Source organism: Amblyomma maculatum, chromosome 7 (genome assembly GCF_055883805.1).
Source record: "Amblyomma maculatum isolate TAMU_Amacu chromosome 7, ASM5588380v1, whole genome shotgun sequence".
In the NCBI taxonomy this organism is placed as follows: Eukaryota; Metazoa; Arthropoda; class Arachnida; order Ixodida; family Ixodidae; genus Amblyomma; species Amblyomma maculatum.
This window is the reverse complement of record NC_139350.1, coordinates 70346363-70368026: the sequence shown is the minus strand read 5'-3', so window position 1 is coordinate 70368026 and position 21664 is coordinate 70346363. Positions and strand designations below refer to the sequence as shown.

General features: G+C 51.9%; 1 protein-coding gene across 1 annotated transcript; it reads left to right on the top strand.

The window, feature by feature from the left end:
- The first annotated feature begins 2408 nt into the window (after positions 1-2408).
- LOC146183600 (uncharacterized) lies at positions 2409-18703 on the top strand. Its single transcript, XM_084608381.1, has 4 exons — positions 2409-2509; positions 3808-3820; positions 4794-5404; positions 18415-18703. Exons 1-4 carry the CDS (start codon positions 2409-2411, stop codon positions 18701-18703), a joined length of 1014 nt encoding a protein of 337 aa, XP_084464507.1.
- Positions 18704-21664: the final 2961 nt, after the last annotated feature.

Below are 21664 nucleotides of genomic sequence, written 5' to 3'. Positions count from 1 at the left end.
GAAGAAATTCCACCATCTGTTATTATGTTAAAGAACACGGTCTATGTGCTTGTGGATGGTGTGGCGACAATGGCTTTAGTGGACACCGGGGCAACCATTTCAATAATGAGTTTATCGTTTAAGAAGCGGTTAGGACGCAAAGTTATGTTTGTTTGGGTCAGAAATGTGAATTTTCATGGCGCGGGTGGTGAGGTGTTGTGTCCCCTGGGAATGTGTAGTGCTTCGGTGTCCCTGGGTGGAACAGTATTCGCAGCGGAGTTTGCAGTGCTTTCGCGATGCACTCATGACATAATTACAGGTATTGACATTTTGAGAATGTGTGGCGCTACGGTCGACTGCCGCTCTGGGGAACTCTGCGTCGATGGTTCCCTTCTTTCTGGATTCTTAGAGAAGCCACACGTGCGTGAGGATGTGTTCTGCGTAACAGAGGATACCAATGTGCCAGCGCTGTCTATGGTGTGCGTCCCAGTTTTGTGCCCCAGCCGTGCTTCCGACACCTTCGACGCTACAGTAGCACCGCTTCATTCTAACTGTGAAAAGAAATACATTCTGGTTCCTCATTGCCTACTGTCGGTAGTCAAGGGCTGCTCACGGCTGTGGGTCATTAATTGTTCTTCGCAACCAGTAGTTTTGCCTATGAATATGTAGATTGCGACATGTGCCAAGACGACGCCCCGTCGGTGGCTTTGGTTACTGATGCACCTGGTGAAAGTGCTGCCGCTCCAGCCCCTGACTCACAACTGCGTCGGATGATCAGCCGCTCTCTAACCAGGGACCAGCGTGACGCTTTGGAGGCCTTACTGGTCAAGTATTCTTCCATCTTTGATTTTTCGGAGCCTAGCGGTTCACGGTGCATTCCCGTGACACGTACCCGGTATCGCATTGACACAGGCTACTCACACCGAATTCGACAGAAGACGTACAGAGTGTCACCAACAGAACGCCAGGTCATCAGTGAGCAGGTTCGGGATATGCTGGAAAAGCGTGGTATTCAAGAGTCATGTAGTCCCTGGGCCGCCCCTGTAATTCTGGTGAAAAAGAAAGACTGTACATGGCGCTTTTGCGTCGACTATCGCCGTCTGAATGCTGCAACAAAGAAGGATGTGTATCCCCTTCCCCGGATCGATGACGCCATAGATTGTCTGTTCTCGGCATATTTGTCATCCTTCGATCTACGATCGGGATATTGGCAGATCCCTATGCACCCTGACGACAAGGAAAAAACGGCTTTTATCACACCCGATGGCCTGTTTGAATTTAATGTAATGCCCTCCGCACTCCGCAATGCTCCTGCAACTTTCAAGAGATTTATGGACGCTATCCTACGGGGACTAAAATGGCAAATATGTATGTGCTACCTCGATGATGTCATTTTTGGCCGGACATTCAATGAGCACAATGAACGCCTCGCTCTCGTGCTGGACTGCTTCAAAAACGCCGGTCTAGTACTTAATTCGAAGAAGTGTCGCTTCGGTGAGCGTCAGATTTTGGTACTAGGACACCTCGTCGATCGTGAAGGCGTCACACCTGACCATCAAAAGACCACGGCCGTTGCATCGTTTCCAACTCCTCAGAACGTGAAGGAACTCCGAAGTTTCCTATTACTGTGCTCATATTTCCGCCGCTTCATTCCCCGTTTTGCAGACATTGCTAACCCGCTTACGTGCCTTCCACAAAGACGCTCCCTTCGAGTGGACATCAGAGTGTGACTCTTCTTTTTGCCAGCTCAAGTTTTTACTAACATCACATCAATTCTCCGGCATTTCAACCCTTCTGCTCCAGCGGAACTGCACACGAACGCCAGTGGTGTTGGCATTGGTGCTGTGCTGATTCAGCGTTACGGCGACTAGGAACATGTTTTTGCTTACGCCAGTCGTCCCTTAAGCAAACCTGAACGCAATTACACAATCACTGAGCAGGAATGCCTCGCGGTAGTTTTCGCCGTTCAGCGGTTTCGCTGTTATCTATACGGGCGGCCCTTCACAATGGTCACTGATCATCATTCCCTGTGCTGGCTGATAAACCTCCGTGACCCATCTGGCCGTCTTGCATGGTGGGGAATCCGTTTACAAGAGTTTGATTACACAGTTTCGTACAAGAGTGGACGCCGGCACGCTGACGCAGACTGTCTCTCACGTTTACCGCTTCCCACAACGAAATGTGACGCCGACAATTTTAATCATTATATCTCTGCGGTTTTACCTCCATTCCCCAATACCCGTACGTTCCGCACTGAGCAGAGGAAAGATTAGAATCTCCAACCATTCTTTACCGCTGCAGGGGACCCTACAGCTTCCAGTCCCTGTTGTATACGGAGTGGTCTTTTGTACAAGAAGGACTATTCTCCCACTGGTATCCGCTAGCTTCTGGTGGTGCCCGTCAGCCTACGCTCCTCTGTATTGCGCGTTATGCACGACGACCCCACTTCGAGACACCTGGTATCTGCGCGGACGCTCTATCGCATCCAAGAATGTTTCTACTGGCCCTGGATGCGTGAAACCACTGAGACGTATGTGGCTAGCTGTGCTCAGTGTGCGAGTCACAAACGCCTCGCCGGCACTCTTCCTGGTCTCCTTCATCCGGTGACGCCTCCAAGATCCCCTTTCGAGAAAGTCGGGGCAGACCTCTTGGGACCATTTCCCAAGTCTAATTCTTGCAACCGCTGGATCGTCGTCTGCACTGATTACCACACTCGTTACTGTGAGACGGCAGCCCTTCCATCGGCTACTGAACACTAAGTCTCCCTCCTCCTGCTGCAATTTGTTATACTGCGCCATGGTCCTCCCCGAGTGTTGATCAGCGACCGAGGGCGTCAGTTCACCGCTGATGTTGTCGAAGAACTCCTTCGTTTGTGCCAAATGCATTTCCGACATTCTACACCGTATCATCCGCAAACAAATGGGTTGACCGAGCGAACCAACCGGACAATCACCAACATGCTTTCAATGTACGTCGCCGCCGACCACAAAGACTGGGACTCTGTGCTACCACTTATAACATACGCATACAATACCGCCCAACAGGAAACAACAAGTTACAGTCCATTCTTTCTCCTCTATGCCCGGTCTCCTCGACACATCCTCGACACCATCCTCCCGTTCTCCACAGACGACGATCCTAGGATTGCTGAGATCCTCGGCCGGGCTGAAGAAACCCGCCGGATAGCCTGCCTGAGAACTCTCGCCTCAAAAAAGCGCTTGAAATCCCGCTACGACGACCACCATCGCCACGTCACCTACCTACCTACCTCCCGTCGTACTTCAAGCAGTACGTCTGCTCCGACGTGTCAGCCGCTGCCCTAAAATTTGCCAGGACATCCACCAGCTTGCGGCGCGCATCCCACAATCAATACGCATTGAGTGGGTCCCACGGGATCTGCTGCCTTCCCAAAGTCAAGCTGATTTTGCAACCCGCCTTGTGAACCAAGACGCATCAATCACACGGCTTCTCGAAGTCGACAACGCTACCCTCCTTTTGTCAAGAAAGGAGCACCTTCGGCGCCGCACACGTGCACTTATTCCTTCGTGTGCGATATCCCTTCCCCGCGGTCTCACCCGTGCAGAGGAGGTTGCGCTTAGGAGGATCCGGGTCGGTGTTGCCCTTACACCAGCTGTAACTAGGACGTGGTCATACTTCCAACACTTATATCCTCGCCCAGGATGCCCGATCTGTAACAACGAAGATGTCGAGGCCGACATCCACCACTTGCTGTGGGACTGCCCAGCACTCAAGCCAACACGAATCTGGCACCTGAGAATAGCTGGCCTTTCAGCAACCAATCCTGCCTCATACGTCACTTGGACGCAGGGACCTCATCATCGCTCACTTCTGGGCTTCATAAAATCAGCCAACCTTTTTCCATTCATTTAATCATTTATTCATCTTTCATCTCATAACCTACTGATGCCCTGAGGCAATAAATATCGACTAAAGAAAAAAAAATTGGTCTGGCTTTGGCGTCCACTAAGGAAGCGTGGCTTAAGTCAGAAATTGCTCGCGCACTATATCGGTCCCTATGTTATCCTTGAGGCAATTAGTGACCTCACCTATTGGATTGCGCGCCTTACCAAAAGTTGCCGACGTTCTTTTCGAACTGAGCTTGCCCACGTCGCGCGTCTGAACCCTGTCATCCTCGTGCTGACGATTGACTCGCCCGGAGGGTTCGCCTGCGACGGAGGAAGTGTTACGGACTTGTTCTCAAACAGAGCACGGAGGAAGAAAGAAGGAAGAGGAAGAAGAAGTGTGCGCGCCCGTTCGACCTTTGTCTTGTGGCACCTGCGTCGTACTCGCTGGCCGTGTGTACCTAGCGTACTGAACCGACTAGAACTTCCCGGTCGCGACGCTAAGGGCGTAACAATATTTATCTTTATCAAGAGAAATTTGCTGCTTCGCACTATATATATATAGTGTTACGGAATTGTTCTCAAACAGAGCACGGAGGAAGAAAGAAGGAAGAGGAAGAAGTGTGCGCGCCCGTTCGACCTTTGTCTGGTGGCACTCGTGTCGTTCCCGCTAGCCGTGTGTACCTAGCGTACTGAACCGACTAAAACGTCTCCGTCGCGACGCTAAGGGCAGAACATTGTGGTGGAGAAGCTGGGTAACGATCCCTGGCGCTACAGACAACACCGACACAACTGGAGCCTCGCCGGAGTCGTCGCCTTGCGGGCCTCGAACCGCAAACCAGCGCCATGCAATCGGCCAATGACCCGCAAGCAGCCCGTGGTGACGCGGTGATCCAGGCTGAAGATCGACCTGCGGGTGCAGCGAACAGTTCTTCGCATCACTATCGGGAGCCCCGGACTTTCGCGGGAGCGGCAGGCGAGGACGTTGACGAGTGGTTGACCCACTACCAACGGGTGAGCCGCTACAATCGATGGGACGCCGCCGCTAAGCTCGCAAACGTGGTTTTCTTCCTAACCCATACCGCTCTTGTTTGGTTCGAAAACCACGAAGACTCTCTTATCACCTGGGACCGTTTTGTTACTGAATTGCGGCAGTGCTTCGGTGACTGTCTTGCACGAAGGAAGCGAGCTGAACACACGCTTACGCACAGAGCTCAGCTACCTGGGGAAACATGCACAACTTACATAGAGGAGGTCCTGAAGCTATGCAAAACTGCAAGCGCTAATATGACCGAGGAAGATAAAGTAGGACATCTTCTGAAGGGCATCGCAGATGATGTTTATAATTTTTTAATTGCCAAAGGTGACCTGAACGCCGTCTGTGATGTCATTCGGCATGTTCGCACATTCGAGACATTGAAGACTCGTCGCATAACGCCAAAATTTGGGCGGCTCGCCAACGTTCCATCGGCGGCGAGCATTGAAGACAACTTCATGGACTTGTCGTCGACAATCCGGCAAATAGTTCGTGAGGAACTGCAGCGGTTTGAGCCTCCTGTACGGTCTCCATCATCTTTGCCCTCTGACGTTGTCGGCTCTCGAGGGCCTCCCTCCTTGCTCCCGTCGATGCCCGTTGTGAATTCTATCAATACGGCACAGGCGGACGCTTACTCCAACAGCCCGACGCCAAGGTTCGATAGCCCTGGTCACCCGCCTCGCTACGACTCGCGCCCGACTAACTTCTTGTCGCCCTATGATCAGCACTATGAGTACCATCCTCAACCACCACCTGCTCGCTATTTCCAGCGTCCAACCCGAAGACCTGAAGATGAGTTTCGCTACCCAATGCACCCTGTCTCCTCGGAGCCCTCCAGGGAACAAGTTTTTCATCGCACAGCCCCCGTGTGCCGACGCTGCGGCATTGAGGGGCACATAGCTCGATACTGCCGCAGCCGCCCACTCACCCGTTACGATCGGCCCGTCCAAAATGCTCCGCCACGTAACCGTTTCTACGACTCTAATTGGCAATGGCCCCCATCTTCGTATGAATATCCCCAGACCAATGGACCGCGCAACAAGTCTCCTGCTTCCGAACGAAGTGTCTCACCACCACCTGCCTCTTCTGCGCGCCGCTTTCCGTCACCACGGCCACGAAGGAGGTCGGCATCGCCTTTGCCGGAAAACTAGTCAGCGCGGCTGCTGGAGGTCAGGCCGCTGGAGACTGTGCGCTGCCTGAAGAAATTCCTCCATCTGTTGTTATGTTAAAGAACACGGTCTATGTGCTTGTGGATGGTGTGGCGACAATGGCTTTAGTGGATCTTGGGGCAACCATTTCAATAATGAGTTTATCGTTTAAGAAGCGGTTAGGACGCAAAGTTATGTTTGTTTTTGTACAGAAATGTGAATTTTCATGGCGCGGGTGGTGAGGTGTTGTGTCCCCTGGGAATGTGTAGTGCTTCGGTGTCCCTGGGTGGAACGGTATTCGCAGCGGAGTTTGCAGTGCTTTCGCGATGCACGCATGACATAATTCTAGGTATTGACTTTTTGAGAATGTGTGGCGCTACGGTCGACTGCCGCTCTGGGGAACTCTGCGTTGATGGTTCCCTTCCTTCTGGACTCTTAGAGAAGCCGCATGTCCGTGAAGATGTGTTCTGTGTAACAGAGGATACCAATGTGCCAGCCTTGTCTATGGTGTGCGTCCCAGTTTTGTGCCCCAGCCATGCTTCCGACACCTTCGACGCTACAGTGGCACTGCTTCATTCTAACTGTGCAAAGAAATACATTCTGGTTCCTCATTGCCTACTGTCGGTGGTCAAGGGCTGCTCACGGCTGTGGGCCATTAATTGTTCTTCGCAACCAGTAGTTTTGCCTGTGAATATGAAGATTGCGACCTGTAGCCAAGACGACGCCCCGTCGGTGGCTTTGGTTACTGATGCACCTGGCGAAAGTGCTGCCGCTCCAGCCCCTGACTCTCAACTACATCGGATGATCAGCCGCTCTCTAACCAGGGACCAGCGTGACGCTTTGGAGGCCTTACTGGTCAAGTATTCTTCCATATTTGATTTTTCCGATCCTCGCGGCTCACGGTGCATTCCCGTGTCACGTACCCGGCATCGCATTCACACAGGCTACTCACACCCAATTCGACAGAAGCCGTACAGAGTGTCACCAACAGAACGCCAGGTCATCAGTGAGCAGGTTCGGGATATGCTGGAAAAGGGTGTTATTCAAGAGTCATGCAGTCCCTGGGCCGCCCCTGTAATTCTGGTGAAGAAGAAAGATGGTACATTTCGCTTTTGCGTCGACTATCGCCGTCTGAATGCCGCAACAAAGAAGGATGTGTATCCCCTTCCGCGGATCGATGACGCCATAGATTGTCTGTTCTCGGCATCATATTTTTCATCCGTCGATCTGCGATCGGGATATTGGCAGATCCCTATGCACCCTGACGACAAGGAAAAAACGGCATTTATCACACCCGATGGCCTGTTTGAATTTAATGTAATGCCTTTCGGACTCTGCAATGCTCCTGCAACTTTCGAGAGATTTATGGACTCTATCCTACGGGGACTAAAATGGCAAATATGTAGGTGCTACCTCGACGATGTCGTCATTTTTGGCCGGACATTCGAAGAGCACAACGAACGCCTCGCTCTCGTGCTTGACTGCTTCAACAACGCCGGTCTAGTACTTAATTCGAAGAAGTGTCGCTTCGGTGAGCGCCAGATTTTGGTACTAGGACACCTCGTCGATCGTGAAGGCGTCAGACCTGACCCTCAAAAGACTGCGGCCGTTGCATCGTTTCCAACACCTCAGAACGTGAAGGAACTCCGAAGTTTCCTAGGACTGTGCTCATATTTCCGCCGCTTCATTCCCCGTTTTGCTGACATTGCTAACCCGCTTACGTGCCTTCTCCACAAAGACGCTCCCTTCGAGTGGACATCAGAGTGTGACTCTTCTTTTTGCCAGCTCAAGTTTTTACTTACGTCACATCCGATTCTCCGGCATTTCAACCCTTCTGCTCCAACGGAACTGCAGACGGACGCCAGTGGTGTTGGCATTGGTGCTGTGCTGATTGAGCCCTACGGCGACAAGGAACATGTTATTGCTTACGCCAGTCGTTCCTTAAGCAAACCTGAACGAAATTACACAATCACTGAGCAAGAATGCCTCGCGGTAGTTTTCGCCATTCAGCAATTTCGCTGTTATCTATACGGGCGGCCCTTCACAGTGGTCACTGATCATCATTCCCTGTGCTGGCTGATAAACCTCCGTGACCCATCTGGCCGTCTTGCACGGTGGGCAATTCGTTTACAAGAGTTTGATTATACAGTTTCGTACAAGAGTGGACGCCGGCACGCTGACGCGGACTGTCTCTCACGTTTACCGCTTCCCACAACGGAATGTGACGCCGACAATTTTGATCTATACATCGCTCCGGTTTTACCTCCATTCCCCGATACCCGCACATTCCGCACTGAGCAGAGGAAAGATGAGAATCTCCAACCATTCTTTACCGCTGCAAGGGACCCTACAGATTCCACTCCCTATTGTATACGGAGGGGTCTTTTGTACAAAAAGGACTATTCTCCCACTTGTCTCCGCTACCTTCTGGTGGGGCCCGTCAGCCTACGCTCCTCTGTTTTGCGCGTATGCACGACGACCCCACTTCGGGACACCTGGGATCTGCGCGGACGCTCTATCGCATCCAAGAACGTTTCTACTGACCCCGGATGCGTGAAACCACTGAGAAGTATGTGGCTAGCTGTGCTCAACGTGCGAGTCACAAACGCCCCGCCGGCACTCTTCCTGGTCTTCTTCATCCGGTGACGCCTCCAAGATCCCCTTTTGAGAAAGTCGGGGTAGACCTCTTGGGACCTTTTCCCAAGTCTCATTCTTGCAACCGCTGCATCGTCATCTGCACTGATTACCACACTCGTTACTGTGAGACGGCAGCCCTTCCATCGGCTACTGCACACCAAGTCTCCCTCTTCCTGCTGCACTTTGTTATACTGCGCCATGGGCCTCCCCGAGTGTTGATCAGCGACCGAGGGCGTCAGTTCACCGCTGATATTGTCGAAGAACTCCTTCGTTTGTGCCAAACGCATTTCCGACATTCTACCCCGTATCATCCGCAAACAAATGGGTTGACCGAGCGAACCAACCGGACTCTCACCAACATGCTTTCAATGTACGTCGCCGCCGACCACAAGGACTGGGACACTGTGCTACCATTTATAACATACGCATACAACACCACCCAACAGGAAACAACAAGTTACAGTCCATTCTTTCTCCTCTATGCCCGGTCTCCTCGACACATCCTCGACACCATCCTCCCGTTCTCCACAGACGACGATCCTAGGATTGCTGAGATCCTCGGCCGGGCTGAAGAAACCCGCCGGATAGCCTGCCTGAGAACTCTCGCCTCAAAAAAGCGCTTGAAATCCCGCTACGACGACCACCATCGCCACGTCACCTACCTACCTACCTCCCGTCGTACTTCAAGCAGTACGTCTGCTCCGACGTGTCAGCCGCTGCCCTAAAATCTGCCAGGACATCCACCAGCTTGCGGCGCGCATCCCACAATCAATACGCATTGAGTGGGTCCCACGGGATCTGCTGCCTTCCCAAAGTCAAGCTGATTTTGCAACCCGCCTTGTGAACCAAGACGCATCAATCACACGGCTTCTCGAAGTCGACAACGCTACCCTCCTTTTGTCAAGAAAGGAGCACCTCCGGCGCCGCACACGTGCACTTATTCCTTCGTGTGCGATATCCCTTCCCCGCGGTCTCACCCGTGCAGAGGAGGTTGCGCTTAGGAGGATCCGGGTCGGTGTTGCCCTTACACCGGCTGTAACTAGGACGTGGTCATACTTCCAACACTTATATCCTCGCCCAGGATGCCCGATCTGTAACAACGAAGATGTCGAGGCCGACATCCACCACTTGCTGTTGGACTGCCCAGCACTCAAGCCAACACGAATCCGGCACCTGAGAATAGCTGGCCTTTCAGCAACCAAGCCTGCCTCATACGTCACTTGGACGCAGGGACCTCATCATCGCTCACTTCTGGGCTTCATAAAATCAGCCAACCTTTTTCCATTCATTTAATCATTTATTCATCTTTCATCTCATAACCTACTGATGCCCTGAGGCAATAAATATCGACTAAAGAAAAAAAAATGGTCTGGCTTTGGCGTCCACTAAGGAAGCGTGGCTTAAGTCAGAAATTGCTCGCGCACTATATCGGTCCCTATGTTATCCTTGAGGCAATTAGTGACCTCACCTATTGGATTGCGCGCCTTACCAAAAGTTGCCGACGTTCTTTTCGAACTGAGCTTGCCCACGTCGCGCGTCTGAACCCTGTCATCCTCGTGCTGACGATTGACTCGCCCGGAGGGTTCGCCTGCGACGGAGGAAGTGTTACGGACTTGTTCTCAAACAGAGCACGGAGGAAGAAAGAAGGAAGAGGAAGAAGAAGTGTGCGCGCCTGTTCGACCTTTGTCTTGTGGCACCTGCGTCGTACTCGCTGGCCGTGTGTGCCTAGCGTACTGAACCGACTAGAACTTCCCGGTCGCGACGCTAAGGGCGTAACAATATTTATCTTTATCAAGAGAAATTTGCTGCTTCGCACTATATATATATAGTGTTACGGACTTGTTCTCAAACAGAGCACGGAGGAAGAAAGAAGGAAGAGGAAGAAGTGTGCGCGCCCGTTCGACCTTTGTCTGGTGGCACTCGTGTCGTTCCCGCTAGCCGTGTGTACCTAGCGTACTGAACCGACTAAAACGTCTCCGTCGCGACGCTAAGGGCAGAACATTGTGGTGGAGAAGCTGGGTAACGATCCCTGGCGCTACAGACAACACCGACACAACTGGAGCCTCGCCGGAGTCGTCGCCTTGCGGGCCTCGAACCGCAAACCAGCGCCATGCAATCGGCCAATGACCCGCAAGCAGCCCGTGGTGACGCGGTGATCCAGGCTGAAGATCGACCTGCGGGTGCAGCGAACAGTTCTTCGCATCACTATCGGGAGCCCCGGACTTTCGCGGGAGCGGCAGGCGAGGACGTTGACGAGTGGTTGACCCACTACCAACGGGTGAGCCGCTACAATCGATGGGACGCCGCCGCTAAGCTCGCAAACGTGGTTTTCTTCCTAACCCATACCGCTCTTGTTTGGTTCGAAAACCACGAAGACTCTCTTATCACCTGGGACCGTTTTGTTACTGAATTGCGGCAGTGCTTCGGTGACTGTCTTGCACGAAGGAAGCGAGCTGAACACACGCTTACGCACAGAGCTCAGCTACCTGGGGAAACATGCACAGCTTACATAGAGGAGGTCCTGAAGCTATGTAAAACTGCAAGCGCTAATATGACCGAGGAAGATAAAGTAGGACATCTTCTGAAGGGCATCGCAGATGATGTTTATAATTTTTTAATTGCCAAAGGTGACCTGAACGCCGTCTGTGATGTCATTCGGCATGTTCGCACATTCGAGACATTGAAGACTCGTCGCATAACGCCAAAATTTGGGCGGCTCGCCAACGTTCCATCGGCGGCGAGCATTGAAGACAACTTCATGGACTTGTCGTCGACAATCCGGCAAATAGTTCGTGAGGAACTGCAGCGGTTTGAGCCTCCTGTACGGTCTCCATCATCTTTGCCCTCTGACGTTGTCGGCTCTCGAGGGCCTCCCTCCTTGCTCCCGTCGATGCCCGTTGTGAATTCTATCAATACGGCACAGGCGGACGCTTACTCCAACAGCCCGACGCCAAGGTTCGATAGCCCTGGTCACCCGCCTCGCTACGACTCGCGCCCGACTAACTTCTTGTCGCCCTATGATCAGCACTATGAGTACCATCCTCAACCACCACCTGCTCGCTATTTCTAGCGTCCAACCCGAAGACCTGAAGATGAGTTTCGCTACCCAATGCACCCTGTCTCCTCGGAGCCCTCCAGGGAACAAGTTTTTCATCGCACAGCCCCCGTGTGCCGACGCTGCGGCATTGAGGGGCACATAGCTCGATACTGCCGCAGCCGCCCACTCACCCGTTACGATCGGCCCGTCCAAAATGCTCCGCCACGTAACCGTTTCTACGACTCTAATTGGCAATGGCCCCCATCTTCGTATGAATATCCCCAGACCAATGGACCGCGCAACAAGTCTCCTGCTTCCGAACGAAGTGTCTCACCACCACCTCACCTGCCTCTTCTGCGCGCCGCTTTCCGTCACCACGGCCACGAAGGAGGTCGGCATCGCCTTTGCCGGAAAACTAGTCAGCGCGGCTGCTGGAGGTCAGGCCGCTGGAGACTGTGCGCTGCCTGAAGAAATTCCTCCATCTGTTGTTATGTTAAAGAACACGGTCTATGTGCTTGTGGATGGTGTGGCGACAATGGCTTTAGTGGATCTTGGGGCAACCATTTCAATAATGAGTTTATCGTTTAAGAAGCGGTTAGGACGCAAAGTTATGTTTGTTTTTGTACAGAAATGTGAATTTTCATGGCGCGGGTGGTGAGGTGTTGTGTCCCCTGGGAATGTGTAGTGCTTCGGTGTCCCTGGGTGGAACGGTATTCGCAGCGGAGTTTGCAGTGCTTTCGCGATGCACGCATGACATAATTCTAGGTATTGACTTTTTGAGAATGTGTGGCGCTACGGTCGACTGCCGCTCTGGGGAACTCTGCGTTGATGGTTCCCTTCCTTCTGGACTCTTAGAGAAGCCGCATGTCCGTGAAGATGTGTTCTGTGTAACAGAGGATACCAATGTGCCAGCCTTGTCTATGGTGTGCGTCCCAGTTTTGTGCCCCAGCCGTGCTTCCGACACCTTCGACGCTACAGTGGCACTGCTTCATTCTAACTGTGCAAAGAAATACATTCTGGTTCCTCATTGCCTACTGTCGGTGGTCAAGGGCTGCTCACGGCTGTGGGCCATTAATTGTTCTTCGCAACCAGTAGTTTTGCCTATGAATATGTAGATTGCGACATGTGCCAAGACGACGCCCCGTCGGTGGCTTTGGTTACTGATGCACCTGGTGAAAGTGCTGCCGCTCCAGCCCCTGACTCACAACTGCGTCGGATGATCAGCCGCTCTCTAACCAGGGACCAGCGTGACGCTTTGGAGGCCTTACTGGTCAAGTATTCTTCCATATTTGATTTTTCCGATCCTAGCGGCTCACGGTGCATTCCCGTGTCACGTACCCGGCATCGCATTCACACAGGCTACTCACACCCAATTCGACAGAAGCCGTACAGAGTGTCACCAACAGAACGCCAGGTCATCAGTGAGCAGGTTCGGGATATGCTGGAAAAGGGTGTTATTCAAGAGTCATGCAGTCCCTGGGCCGCCCCTGTAATTCTGGTGAAGAAGAAAGATGGTACATTTCGCTTTTGCGTCGACTATCGCCGTCTGAATGCCGCAACAAAGAAGGATGTGTATCCCCTTCCGCGGATCGATGACGCCATAGATTGTCTGTTCTCGGCATCATATTTTTCATCCGTCGATCTGCGATCGGGATATTGGCAGATCCCTATGCACCCTGACGACAAGGAAAAAACGGCATTTATCACACCCGACGGCCTGTTTGAATTTAATGTAATGCCTTTCGGACTCTGCAATGCTCCTGCAACTTTCGAGAGATTTATGGACTCTATCCTACGGGGACTAAAATGGCAAATATGTAGGTGCTACCTCGACGATGTCGTCATTTTTGGCCGGACATTCGAAGAGCACAACGAACGCCTCGCTCTCGTGCTTGACTGCTTCAACAACGCCGGTCTAGTACTTAATTCGAAGAAGTGTCGCTTCGGTGAGCGCCAGATTTTGGTACTAGGACACCTCGTCGATCGTGAAGGCGTCAGACCTGACCCTCAAAAGACTGCGGCCGTTGCATCGTTTCCAACACCTCAGAACGTGAAGGAACTCCGAAGTTTCCTAGGACTGTGCTCATATTTCCGCCGCTTCATTCCCCGTTTTGCTGACATTGCTAACCCGCTTACGTGCCTTCTCCACAAAGACGCTCCCTTCGAGTGGACATCAGAGTGTGACTCTTCTTTTTGCCAGCTCAAGTTTTTACTTACGTCACATCCGATTCTCCGGCATTTCAACCCTTCTGCTCCAACGGAACTGCAGACGGACGCCAGTGGTGTTGGCATTGGTGCTGTGCTGATTGAGCCCTACGGCGACAAGGAACATGTTATTGCTTACGCCAGTCGTTCCTTAAGCAAACCTGAACGAAATTACACAATCACTGAGCAAGAATGCCTCGCGGTAGTTTTCGCCATTCAGCAATTTCGCTGTTATCTATACGGGCGGCCCTTCACAGTGGTCACTGATCATCATTCCCTGTGCTGGCTGCTAAACCTCCGTGACCCATCCGGCCGTCTTGCACGGTGGGCAATTCGTTTACAAGAGTTTGATTATACAGTTTCGTACAAGAGTGGACGCCGGCACGCTGACGCGGACTGTCTCTCACGTTTACCGCTTCCCACAACGGAATGTGACGCCGACAATTTTGATCATTACATCGCTGCGGTTTTACCTCCATTCCCCGATACCCGCACATTCCGTACTGAGCAGAGGAAAGATGAGAATCTCCAACCATTCTTTACCGCTGCAAGGGACCCTACAGCTTCCACTCCCTATTGTATACGGAGGGGTCTTTTGTACAAAAAGGACTATTCTCCCACTTGTCTCCGCTACCTTCTGGTGGGGCCCGTCAGCCTACGCTCCTCTGTTTTGCGCGTTATGCACGACGACCCCACTTCGGGACACCTGGGATCTGCGCGGACGCTCTTTTGCATCCAAGAACGTTTCTACTGACCCCGGATGCGTGAAACCACTGAGAAGTATGTGGCTAGCTGTGCTCAACGTGCGAGTCACAAACGCCCCGCCGGCACTCTTCCTGGTCTTCTTCATCCGGTGACGCCTCCAAGATCCCCTTTTGAGAAAGTCGGGGTAGACCTCTTGGTACCTTTTCCCAAGTCTCATTCTTGCAACCGCTGCATCGTCATCTGCGCTGATTACCACACTCGTTACTGTGAGACGGCAGCCCTTCCATCGGCTGCTGCACACCAAGTCTCCCTCTTCCTGCTGCACTTTGTTATACTGCGCCATGGGCCTCCCCGAGTGTTGATCAGCGACCGAGGGCGTCAGTTCACCGCTGATATTGTCGAAGAACTCCTTCGTTTGTGCCAAACGCATTTCCGACATTCTACCCCGTATCATCCGCAAACAAATGGGTTGACCGAGCGAACCAACCGGACTCTCACCAACATGCTTTCAATGTACGTCGCCGCCGACCACAAGGACTGGGACACTGTGCTACCATTTATAACATACGCATACAACACCACCCAACAGGAAACAACAAGTTACAGTCCATTCTTTCTCCTCTATGCCCGGTCTCCTCGACACATCCTCGACACCATCCTCCCGTTCTCCACAGATGACGAACCTGAGATTGCTGAGATCCTGTGCCGGGCTGAAGAAGCCCGCCGGATAGCCCGCCTGAGAACTCTCGCATCACAAAAGCGCCCGAAATCCCGCTACGACGACCACCATCGCCACGTCACCTACCTCCCTGGAGATATGGTCTGGCTTTGGCGTCCACTAAGGAAGCGTGGCTTAAGTCAGAAACTGCTCGCGCATTATATCGGTCCCTATGTTATCCCCGAGGCAATTAGTGACCTCACCTATCGGATTGCGCGCCTTACAAAAAGTGGCCGACGTTCTTCACGAACTGAGCTTGCCCACGTCGCGCGTCTGAAACCCTGTCATCCTCGTGCTGACGATTGACTCGCCCGGAGGGCTTCGCCTGCGACGGGGGAAGTGTTACGGACTTGTTCTCAAACAGAGCACGGAGGAAGAAAGAAGGAAGAGGAAGAAGTGTGCGCGCCCGTTCGACCTTTGTCTGGTGGCACTTGTGTCGTTCCCGCTAGCCGTGTGTACCTAGCGTACTGAACCGACTAGAACGTCTCCGTCGCGACGCTAAGGGCGTAACAATATATTAAGCAGACAATTGAAAGGCAAATGAGGGGCTCGTTAATCAAGCATTTAGAGGAGCGACAGTCTCGAAGTGCAAGGCGAACATTTTTTTTAATTATTATTCATACTGTTGACATTTACAGGAATGTTGTCTTGTGTTGATTATTGGAATAAAGAGCATTAAAGGCAAAGCGGAAGGAAAAACAACGCACCGATGGTGGGAGTCGAACCCACGTGGGTTCGACTCCCACTTACCTTTCGTTTATCCATATCGTAAGATATTGATATTCTGCCGGACATGGTATCTCGCTCCCTTGTATTGTTAGCTTTTTATCACTGAATTAGTTGAATACCATCAGACCCGACATCAGTGCGCTGAAGGTAAAGTCGACTGCATCTCCTTCATATTCACATATATTAATCAATGCTTGCAAATCTTCATGGCGATTTGCCCCGCCGTGGTGGCGTAGTGGTTACAGCGCTCGACTACTGTTCCCAAGGACGCGGGATCGAATCCCGGTCTCGGCGGCAACTTTTCGATGGAGGCGAAAAGCAAGGCGCCCGTGTGGTGTGCGATGTCAGTGCACGTTAAAGAACCCCAGGTGGTCGAAATTTCCGGAGTCCTCCACTACGGCGTCTCTCATAGCCTGAGTCGCTTTGGGACGTTAAACCCCACAAACCAAACCAAACCTTCATGGCGATTGATAATTGAACAATGTCGTCCGCGTACATTATTCCTAGAAGCGTTTGTTCTACCTTAGTTCCACCTAGCTTATAGGAGAGATCAAAAACAAGGTTGCTTTTTTGCTGACTCTTTTCCATATTCTTCATATAAATCATGAACAGCGGTGATAGCAGACATTCTTGTCTTTTGCAGTATAGCAGCCACTGCGGCTGCAAGAATGCAAACGTAGCTTTCTTTTTTCTCTATTTCTTTTCTTCCTTCAGAAAGAGGCAGCTATTGCGATCGGACGACCTGCGGAGACCTCCGCGTCTTATCTGAAGAACGGCGTAAACTTATCTAGACTGGCTGCAGACGGCTCGGACCACCCAAGCAAGAGCTGAGAATCGTCCTGCTGTGAGCGCCCAACATCGGCGACGGTGAGACGCCTTTGAGTGCACCTGACACGGGCCAGCCTACGTTTGTCACCCGGCGGCAATTACCGTGTTGGGTCCTGCCAACAAGTCGGCAACCGGACAAAGGTAGGAAACGACCAATTTACGGTCGCTTCAAGTATCGCTCGCCGCTACAGAGAGCTGGCGTGCATTCTTCCCTTTCGTCCCGTAGTGAGCCAAGGGGAAAGCTTTCGGCTGGGTTGCCTCTTTCAGTGCCGTCCGCCCAAGTCGGGACTAATGAGCCCATGTGTAAGCGCGCGCGGCGACAACCGACTGACGCCATCTACGCTGCCTGGACGACCACCTCCTCACCCTCAAGCCAGGACTAGTAAGATAGGCGTGTCAACGAGTTCGAACAGTGTAGGTGCGAGTGTGTGAGAATGCGGGAGAGTGAGGTGAAGGAAGACACTTACTCGTGAGCTGACCTGTCCCTCATTTAAGGAACATAGGGAATCCACCCAATATAAACTCGCGACAAGTGTGTTTCATGCATCACAAAACGGAGTCTGCTCCTCTAGTCAGTCTCCGTCTAACAAACGCTACCATGTAAATACTGTATATAAAGTTTTACATCTCGTTTCAACTCCGTTTTCAGCTGGCTCGTCCTTGTGTCTGCCCCGACAAATCAATCGGGCCTACAACACGCAACCTGGGTCACGACAATTGGATTGCAGCTTTGAGATTGTCTGCGTGGTGTCCTTGCTTCGATTTGCTGAGTGGGTTGCCTTCTCTTATTTAGTTTTGCCATGCTTAACGAAAGGCTTTCTTCCTGCTAAGGTAAGTTGGTTGTAGAAGTCTGTTCGATTTTGAACCTAGCTTTTCACCAACGTACTTCTGAGAGACTTGTGGTCACAGATAGGGCATTCACGGACTGGAGAAAGCTGCCGATAATGGAGCTAATTTTGATATGTGAGGAATCGGGGATCGATTATGGGAAATCGAAAAAAATGCAGCAGATAATCCGCGCGATCGAAAGCACGTTTACGAAGACCTGGATATTGTAGAATGCTGAGAGGAGGTGAATCGCAAAGCGCAGAAAGAAAATGAGGAACGAGAAAGAAAAGAAGAAATGGAGGAAAGAAAGAGGAAATGGGAAAAGGAGATAGAGACTATAAGCAATTGGAGGTGCGGCTAGCGGAAGCATGGGCAGAAATGGCGAAAGCGGACAGGGAATGCAAGCCGCATAAACTTAAAGACTCATTTCAGCTTTCACAATGGCTGAGGATATCGGGCTCTTCCTTGTAAACTTCTAGCGCATAAGCAAAAAAAAAAAATTCTTCGTTCCACCTGGCCCCAGCACCTCTTGACAGTTCTGCCATGCGAGGCGGCCGACGTGCTTGCTTGGCTTACCAAAGAGGAGGCAGACGATTACGATAAAGTGAAAGCAACTTTGTTAAAGAAGTGTCGCCTCTCATCCAAAGATTTTTGTCGGCTGTTCAAAAATGCAGGGAAACGGCCTTCTTATCTTTTTCCAGATTTTCTCACAAACTCAATGTAAATCTTGTCGAATGGCTGAAGGCCACCGAGGTCTGTGATGAGCGTGAAAAGGTCGACGATGAGATCTGTTTAGAAGAATTTGACAATTGTCTGAATGAGCAAACGCGGCCGTGGGAGCAAGACAGGCCCGAAAAGAAAAGCTTGGAATGCGCCGCCGAACTCATAGAAGAGTATAAGGTCAGGCGCGACGCAGAGAGAGAAAGCATGAGGCCAGTCGCAAAACCTCACAAAGATTTCATGAAGCATCCATCGCGGAACGAGAGCTGAGTATCCCCCACGCGGAGAGAGAAAGGGACAAAAGATGGGAACTGCGAAATTGGCGGAGCCTTGAGAAAAGATGTTGACAAAGAAAGAAGGGAGAAGTACCATGCTAAAATATTTGAGGCGAGGAAACCTGCAGTTTGTTTTCGCTGTAACGAACCTGGGCATGCACATCGCGAGCAGCTGTTGAAAGGAAAAGGTTGTTTTTTCGCTCACCCCCCTAGAGGAGGAAAACATGCGCTTGTTCGCGCCGCAGACGCGTGAAATGACCGTAAAAGGGGAAACGTTATGTTCTGCGCGACTCCGCCGCCACGATGGATGTGGTGCACCCCGCGCTCGTTTCACCACAGGATTTCACTGGCGAGTGCGCGTGGGTCAGAAAGGTGGCACAGGAAGACAGTTTGCCTGCCTGTCGTACGCGTCAAAATTGAGGGCCCGTTTGGAGTACTGCATAGAGAGGCGGCGGGGTTCGTTCTTTGACAAAGCAGTGCCTTTACCTACTTTCTAACCGCTCAGAAGACCAACTAAATAAAAGAGGCTTTAGCTACGGGGACAGCTCCGTGCACGCGCTTACGCGTTCTAAAGCCCGAGAAAACGCAGCCCATTTAGATCATTCGGGTGAAGGTGAAGAGCATGCACTCTGCGAGGGAAGTCTAGACGTAGATGCCGCGGAGGCGCCTTTCCAGAATGCGAGGCCTTCTGCGCCACACAGGAGTGCAGTGAAGAATTTGAAACCTCTCTGTTGCCTCCCCAATCGGAGGGATTCCCTTAGCTTATGAGGATGCACCGAGATGACTTAGCTGCTAAACAAGCAAGCGATAACATTCTCAAAAATTTGAAGTGGCAAGTCACTGAAGGATTGCCAAGAATGAACATTTTTCTGAAGGAGCGCACAGGAATAATCTATAGGCAGTACAAAGACTCTAAAGGCGTGCACTACGGCCAGCTAGTGGGCGCCACAAAAATAACGAACAAATTTCCCAAAGCTGTATCGCGGAAGCGGTGAGTCCAGTCATTACGGCATGAAGGAAACAAAGGCACTGCTGTTAAGAGAATTTTATTGGTCAGGGTGTTTTAAGGATGTTGAGAGGTTTGTGCAGACATGTGACACTTGTCAAAGGGTGGGAAAAATCACAGAATAAACAGAAGGCACCTCTGAAACTTGTGCCACTGATCAGCGAGCCTTTCCGGTGCCTTGAGGTGGATGTTGTCGTCCACTGCCGGTGACCGCTTCGGGCTATCGCTACATCCTAACGATCATCTGCCCAGCAACAGTTTCCTGATGCGATTCCCCTGAAGGAGCTGAAACTCGGTAGAAAGTGTCGATGGTCTATTGCAGATGTTTTCTAGGATAGGTTTCCCCCCCCCTCCCCCCCCCCTCCCCCGAGCTGCAAAGCGACCAAGGCAGTGTTTTTATGAGAGTGCTCACTAGGACCTTTCTGTAGAAATGCGGGATTCGCATACTGCACAGCTCTGTACGGCATCCTCAGAGTAACATTGCAGAGGCGCGGCATTTGGTGCTCAAAAGACTCCTCGGAACATTGTGCTACGAACACCGCAGAGACTGTGAAGCGTGCTTGCCGGCTACCACGTTTGCACTGCGTTCCGTACTGTATGAAGCCACCGGGTTTAGTCCAGCTGATCTGGTATACGGCCGATCGCTCAGGTCACCCTTTGATGCTGCGCGAATCCTGGAAGGACCAGGGGGGCGACCCGACCGTTGTCGAATATGTACTTCAGCAGCTAAAATGACTTCAGTCATGCAGAGAGCTTGTCGAAGCTAACATGAGATCGGCCCAGCAGAAAGCCAATCTCTATTACGACCATGGTGCGCGGCAGCGATCGTTTTCGTCAGGAGACGAGGTAATGCTGCTGGCCGCATCCAAAGCAAACAAGCTTGATGTGCAGTGGAAGGGACCAGCAGAGGTTGTGGATAAATTTTCGGAAGCTAATTATGCTGTACAATTTCCCGGTAGACAAAAATAGGTAAAAATATATCACTACAACCTCTTGAAGCCCTATCGACAAAGGAAGGCGGTCGTCCAGCTGGCCCTGAATGCACTCGAAGAGGTAGAGACCGATTTCGTACTTCCTGGTGGGGGCACAACCTCTTTCACTGGAGTTGTCGAGAGGATACGTGGTGATTCAGATCTCGGCCAGCCACAAAAAAAGGACCTGCAGCACCTACTTTAAGACTTCCAGGACATTGTCACGAATGCGCCGGGAAAAACACCCTTAGTATAGCATCACAGTCAGCTTAATTCTAACGAGCCTATTCGCTCCAAACCGCATCACGTCTATCCGAGGCAGAAAAAGATTCTTAATAACGAGATAAGACGCATGCGGTGTTATTGTACCGGCGGAAAGCGAATACGCGTCCCCCATCATGGTCGCTGAAATGCCCGGGAAAGATCCACGGCCCTGCATTGACTACCGAAGGTTAAATTCCATCGCGCGAGACCAACTTTATCTTATTCTTAACCTGGAGGAGCGGGTGGAACCACTCTGAAGGGCCCAGTATGTATCGACTCTCTACTTGAATCGTGGCTACTGGCAGGTCCCCCATAGAGAAAGGGACTGGGTAAAGAGCGGACACATGGCGGACACTCGGCGAAATCTGAACCCAGGAAATGACGCATGACTGATAACGTTAGTATAAGCCCCCGGCACCACGAAGTGAATGGCGGCACCAGCATTTGTTGCACCGCGCGCGCGAGTGCTGCCGGCGCAGACCGAAGCAGACTGCGGAAGGACAGGACCGTCTCCGCGGGCTGGGTGGGTGTTCGGGAGGACTGCGGCTTCCTTGACCTTCGAAGCGGAACAACTGCAGTTTGTCTGAATGGCAAGGTGAGGAACGTTATTCTGGCTTAAAATGTTGCAATCCGAGCTGTTTATGCTGACCGCACCGGCCGGTTTCTTGAATTGTGCAGCTCGTGAACAGGCGCCGGTGCGCACGTCATGGATCAG

Coding starts and splice junctions, on each gene's coding strand:
- LOC146183600 (XM_084608381.1), top strand. CDS start 2,409: ATGCACGACGACCCCACTTCGAGACACCTGGTATCTGCGCGGACGCTC. Junction 5,405..18,414: donor CGGTTTGAGCCTCCTGTACG/GTCTCCATCATC, acceptor ATCTTTTTCCAG/ATTTTCTCACAAACTCAATG.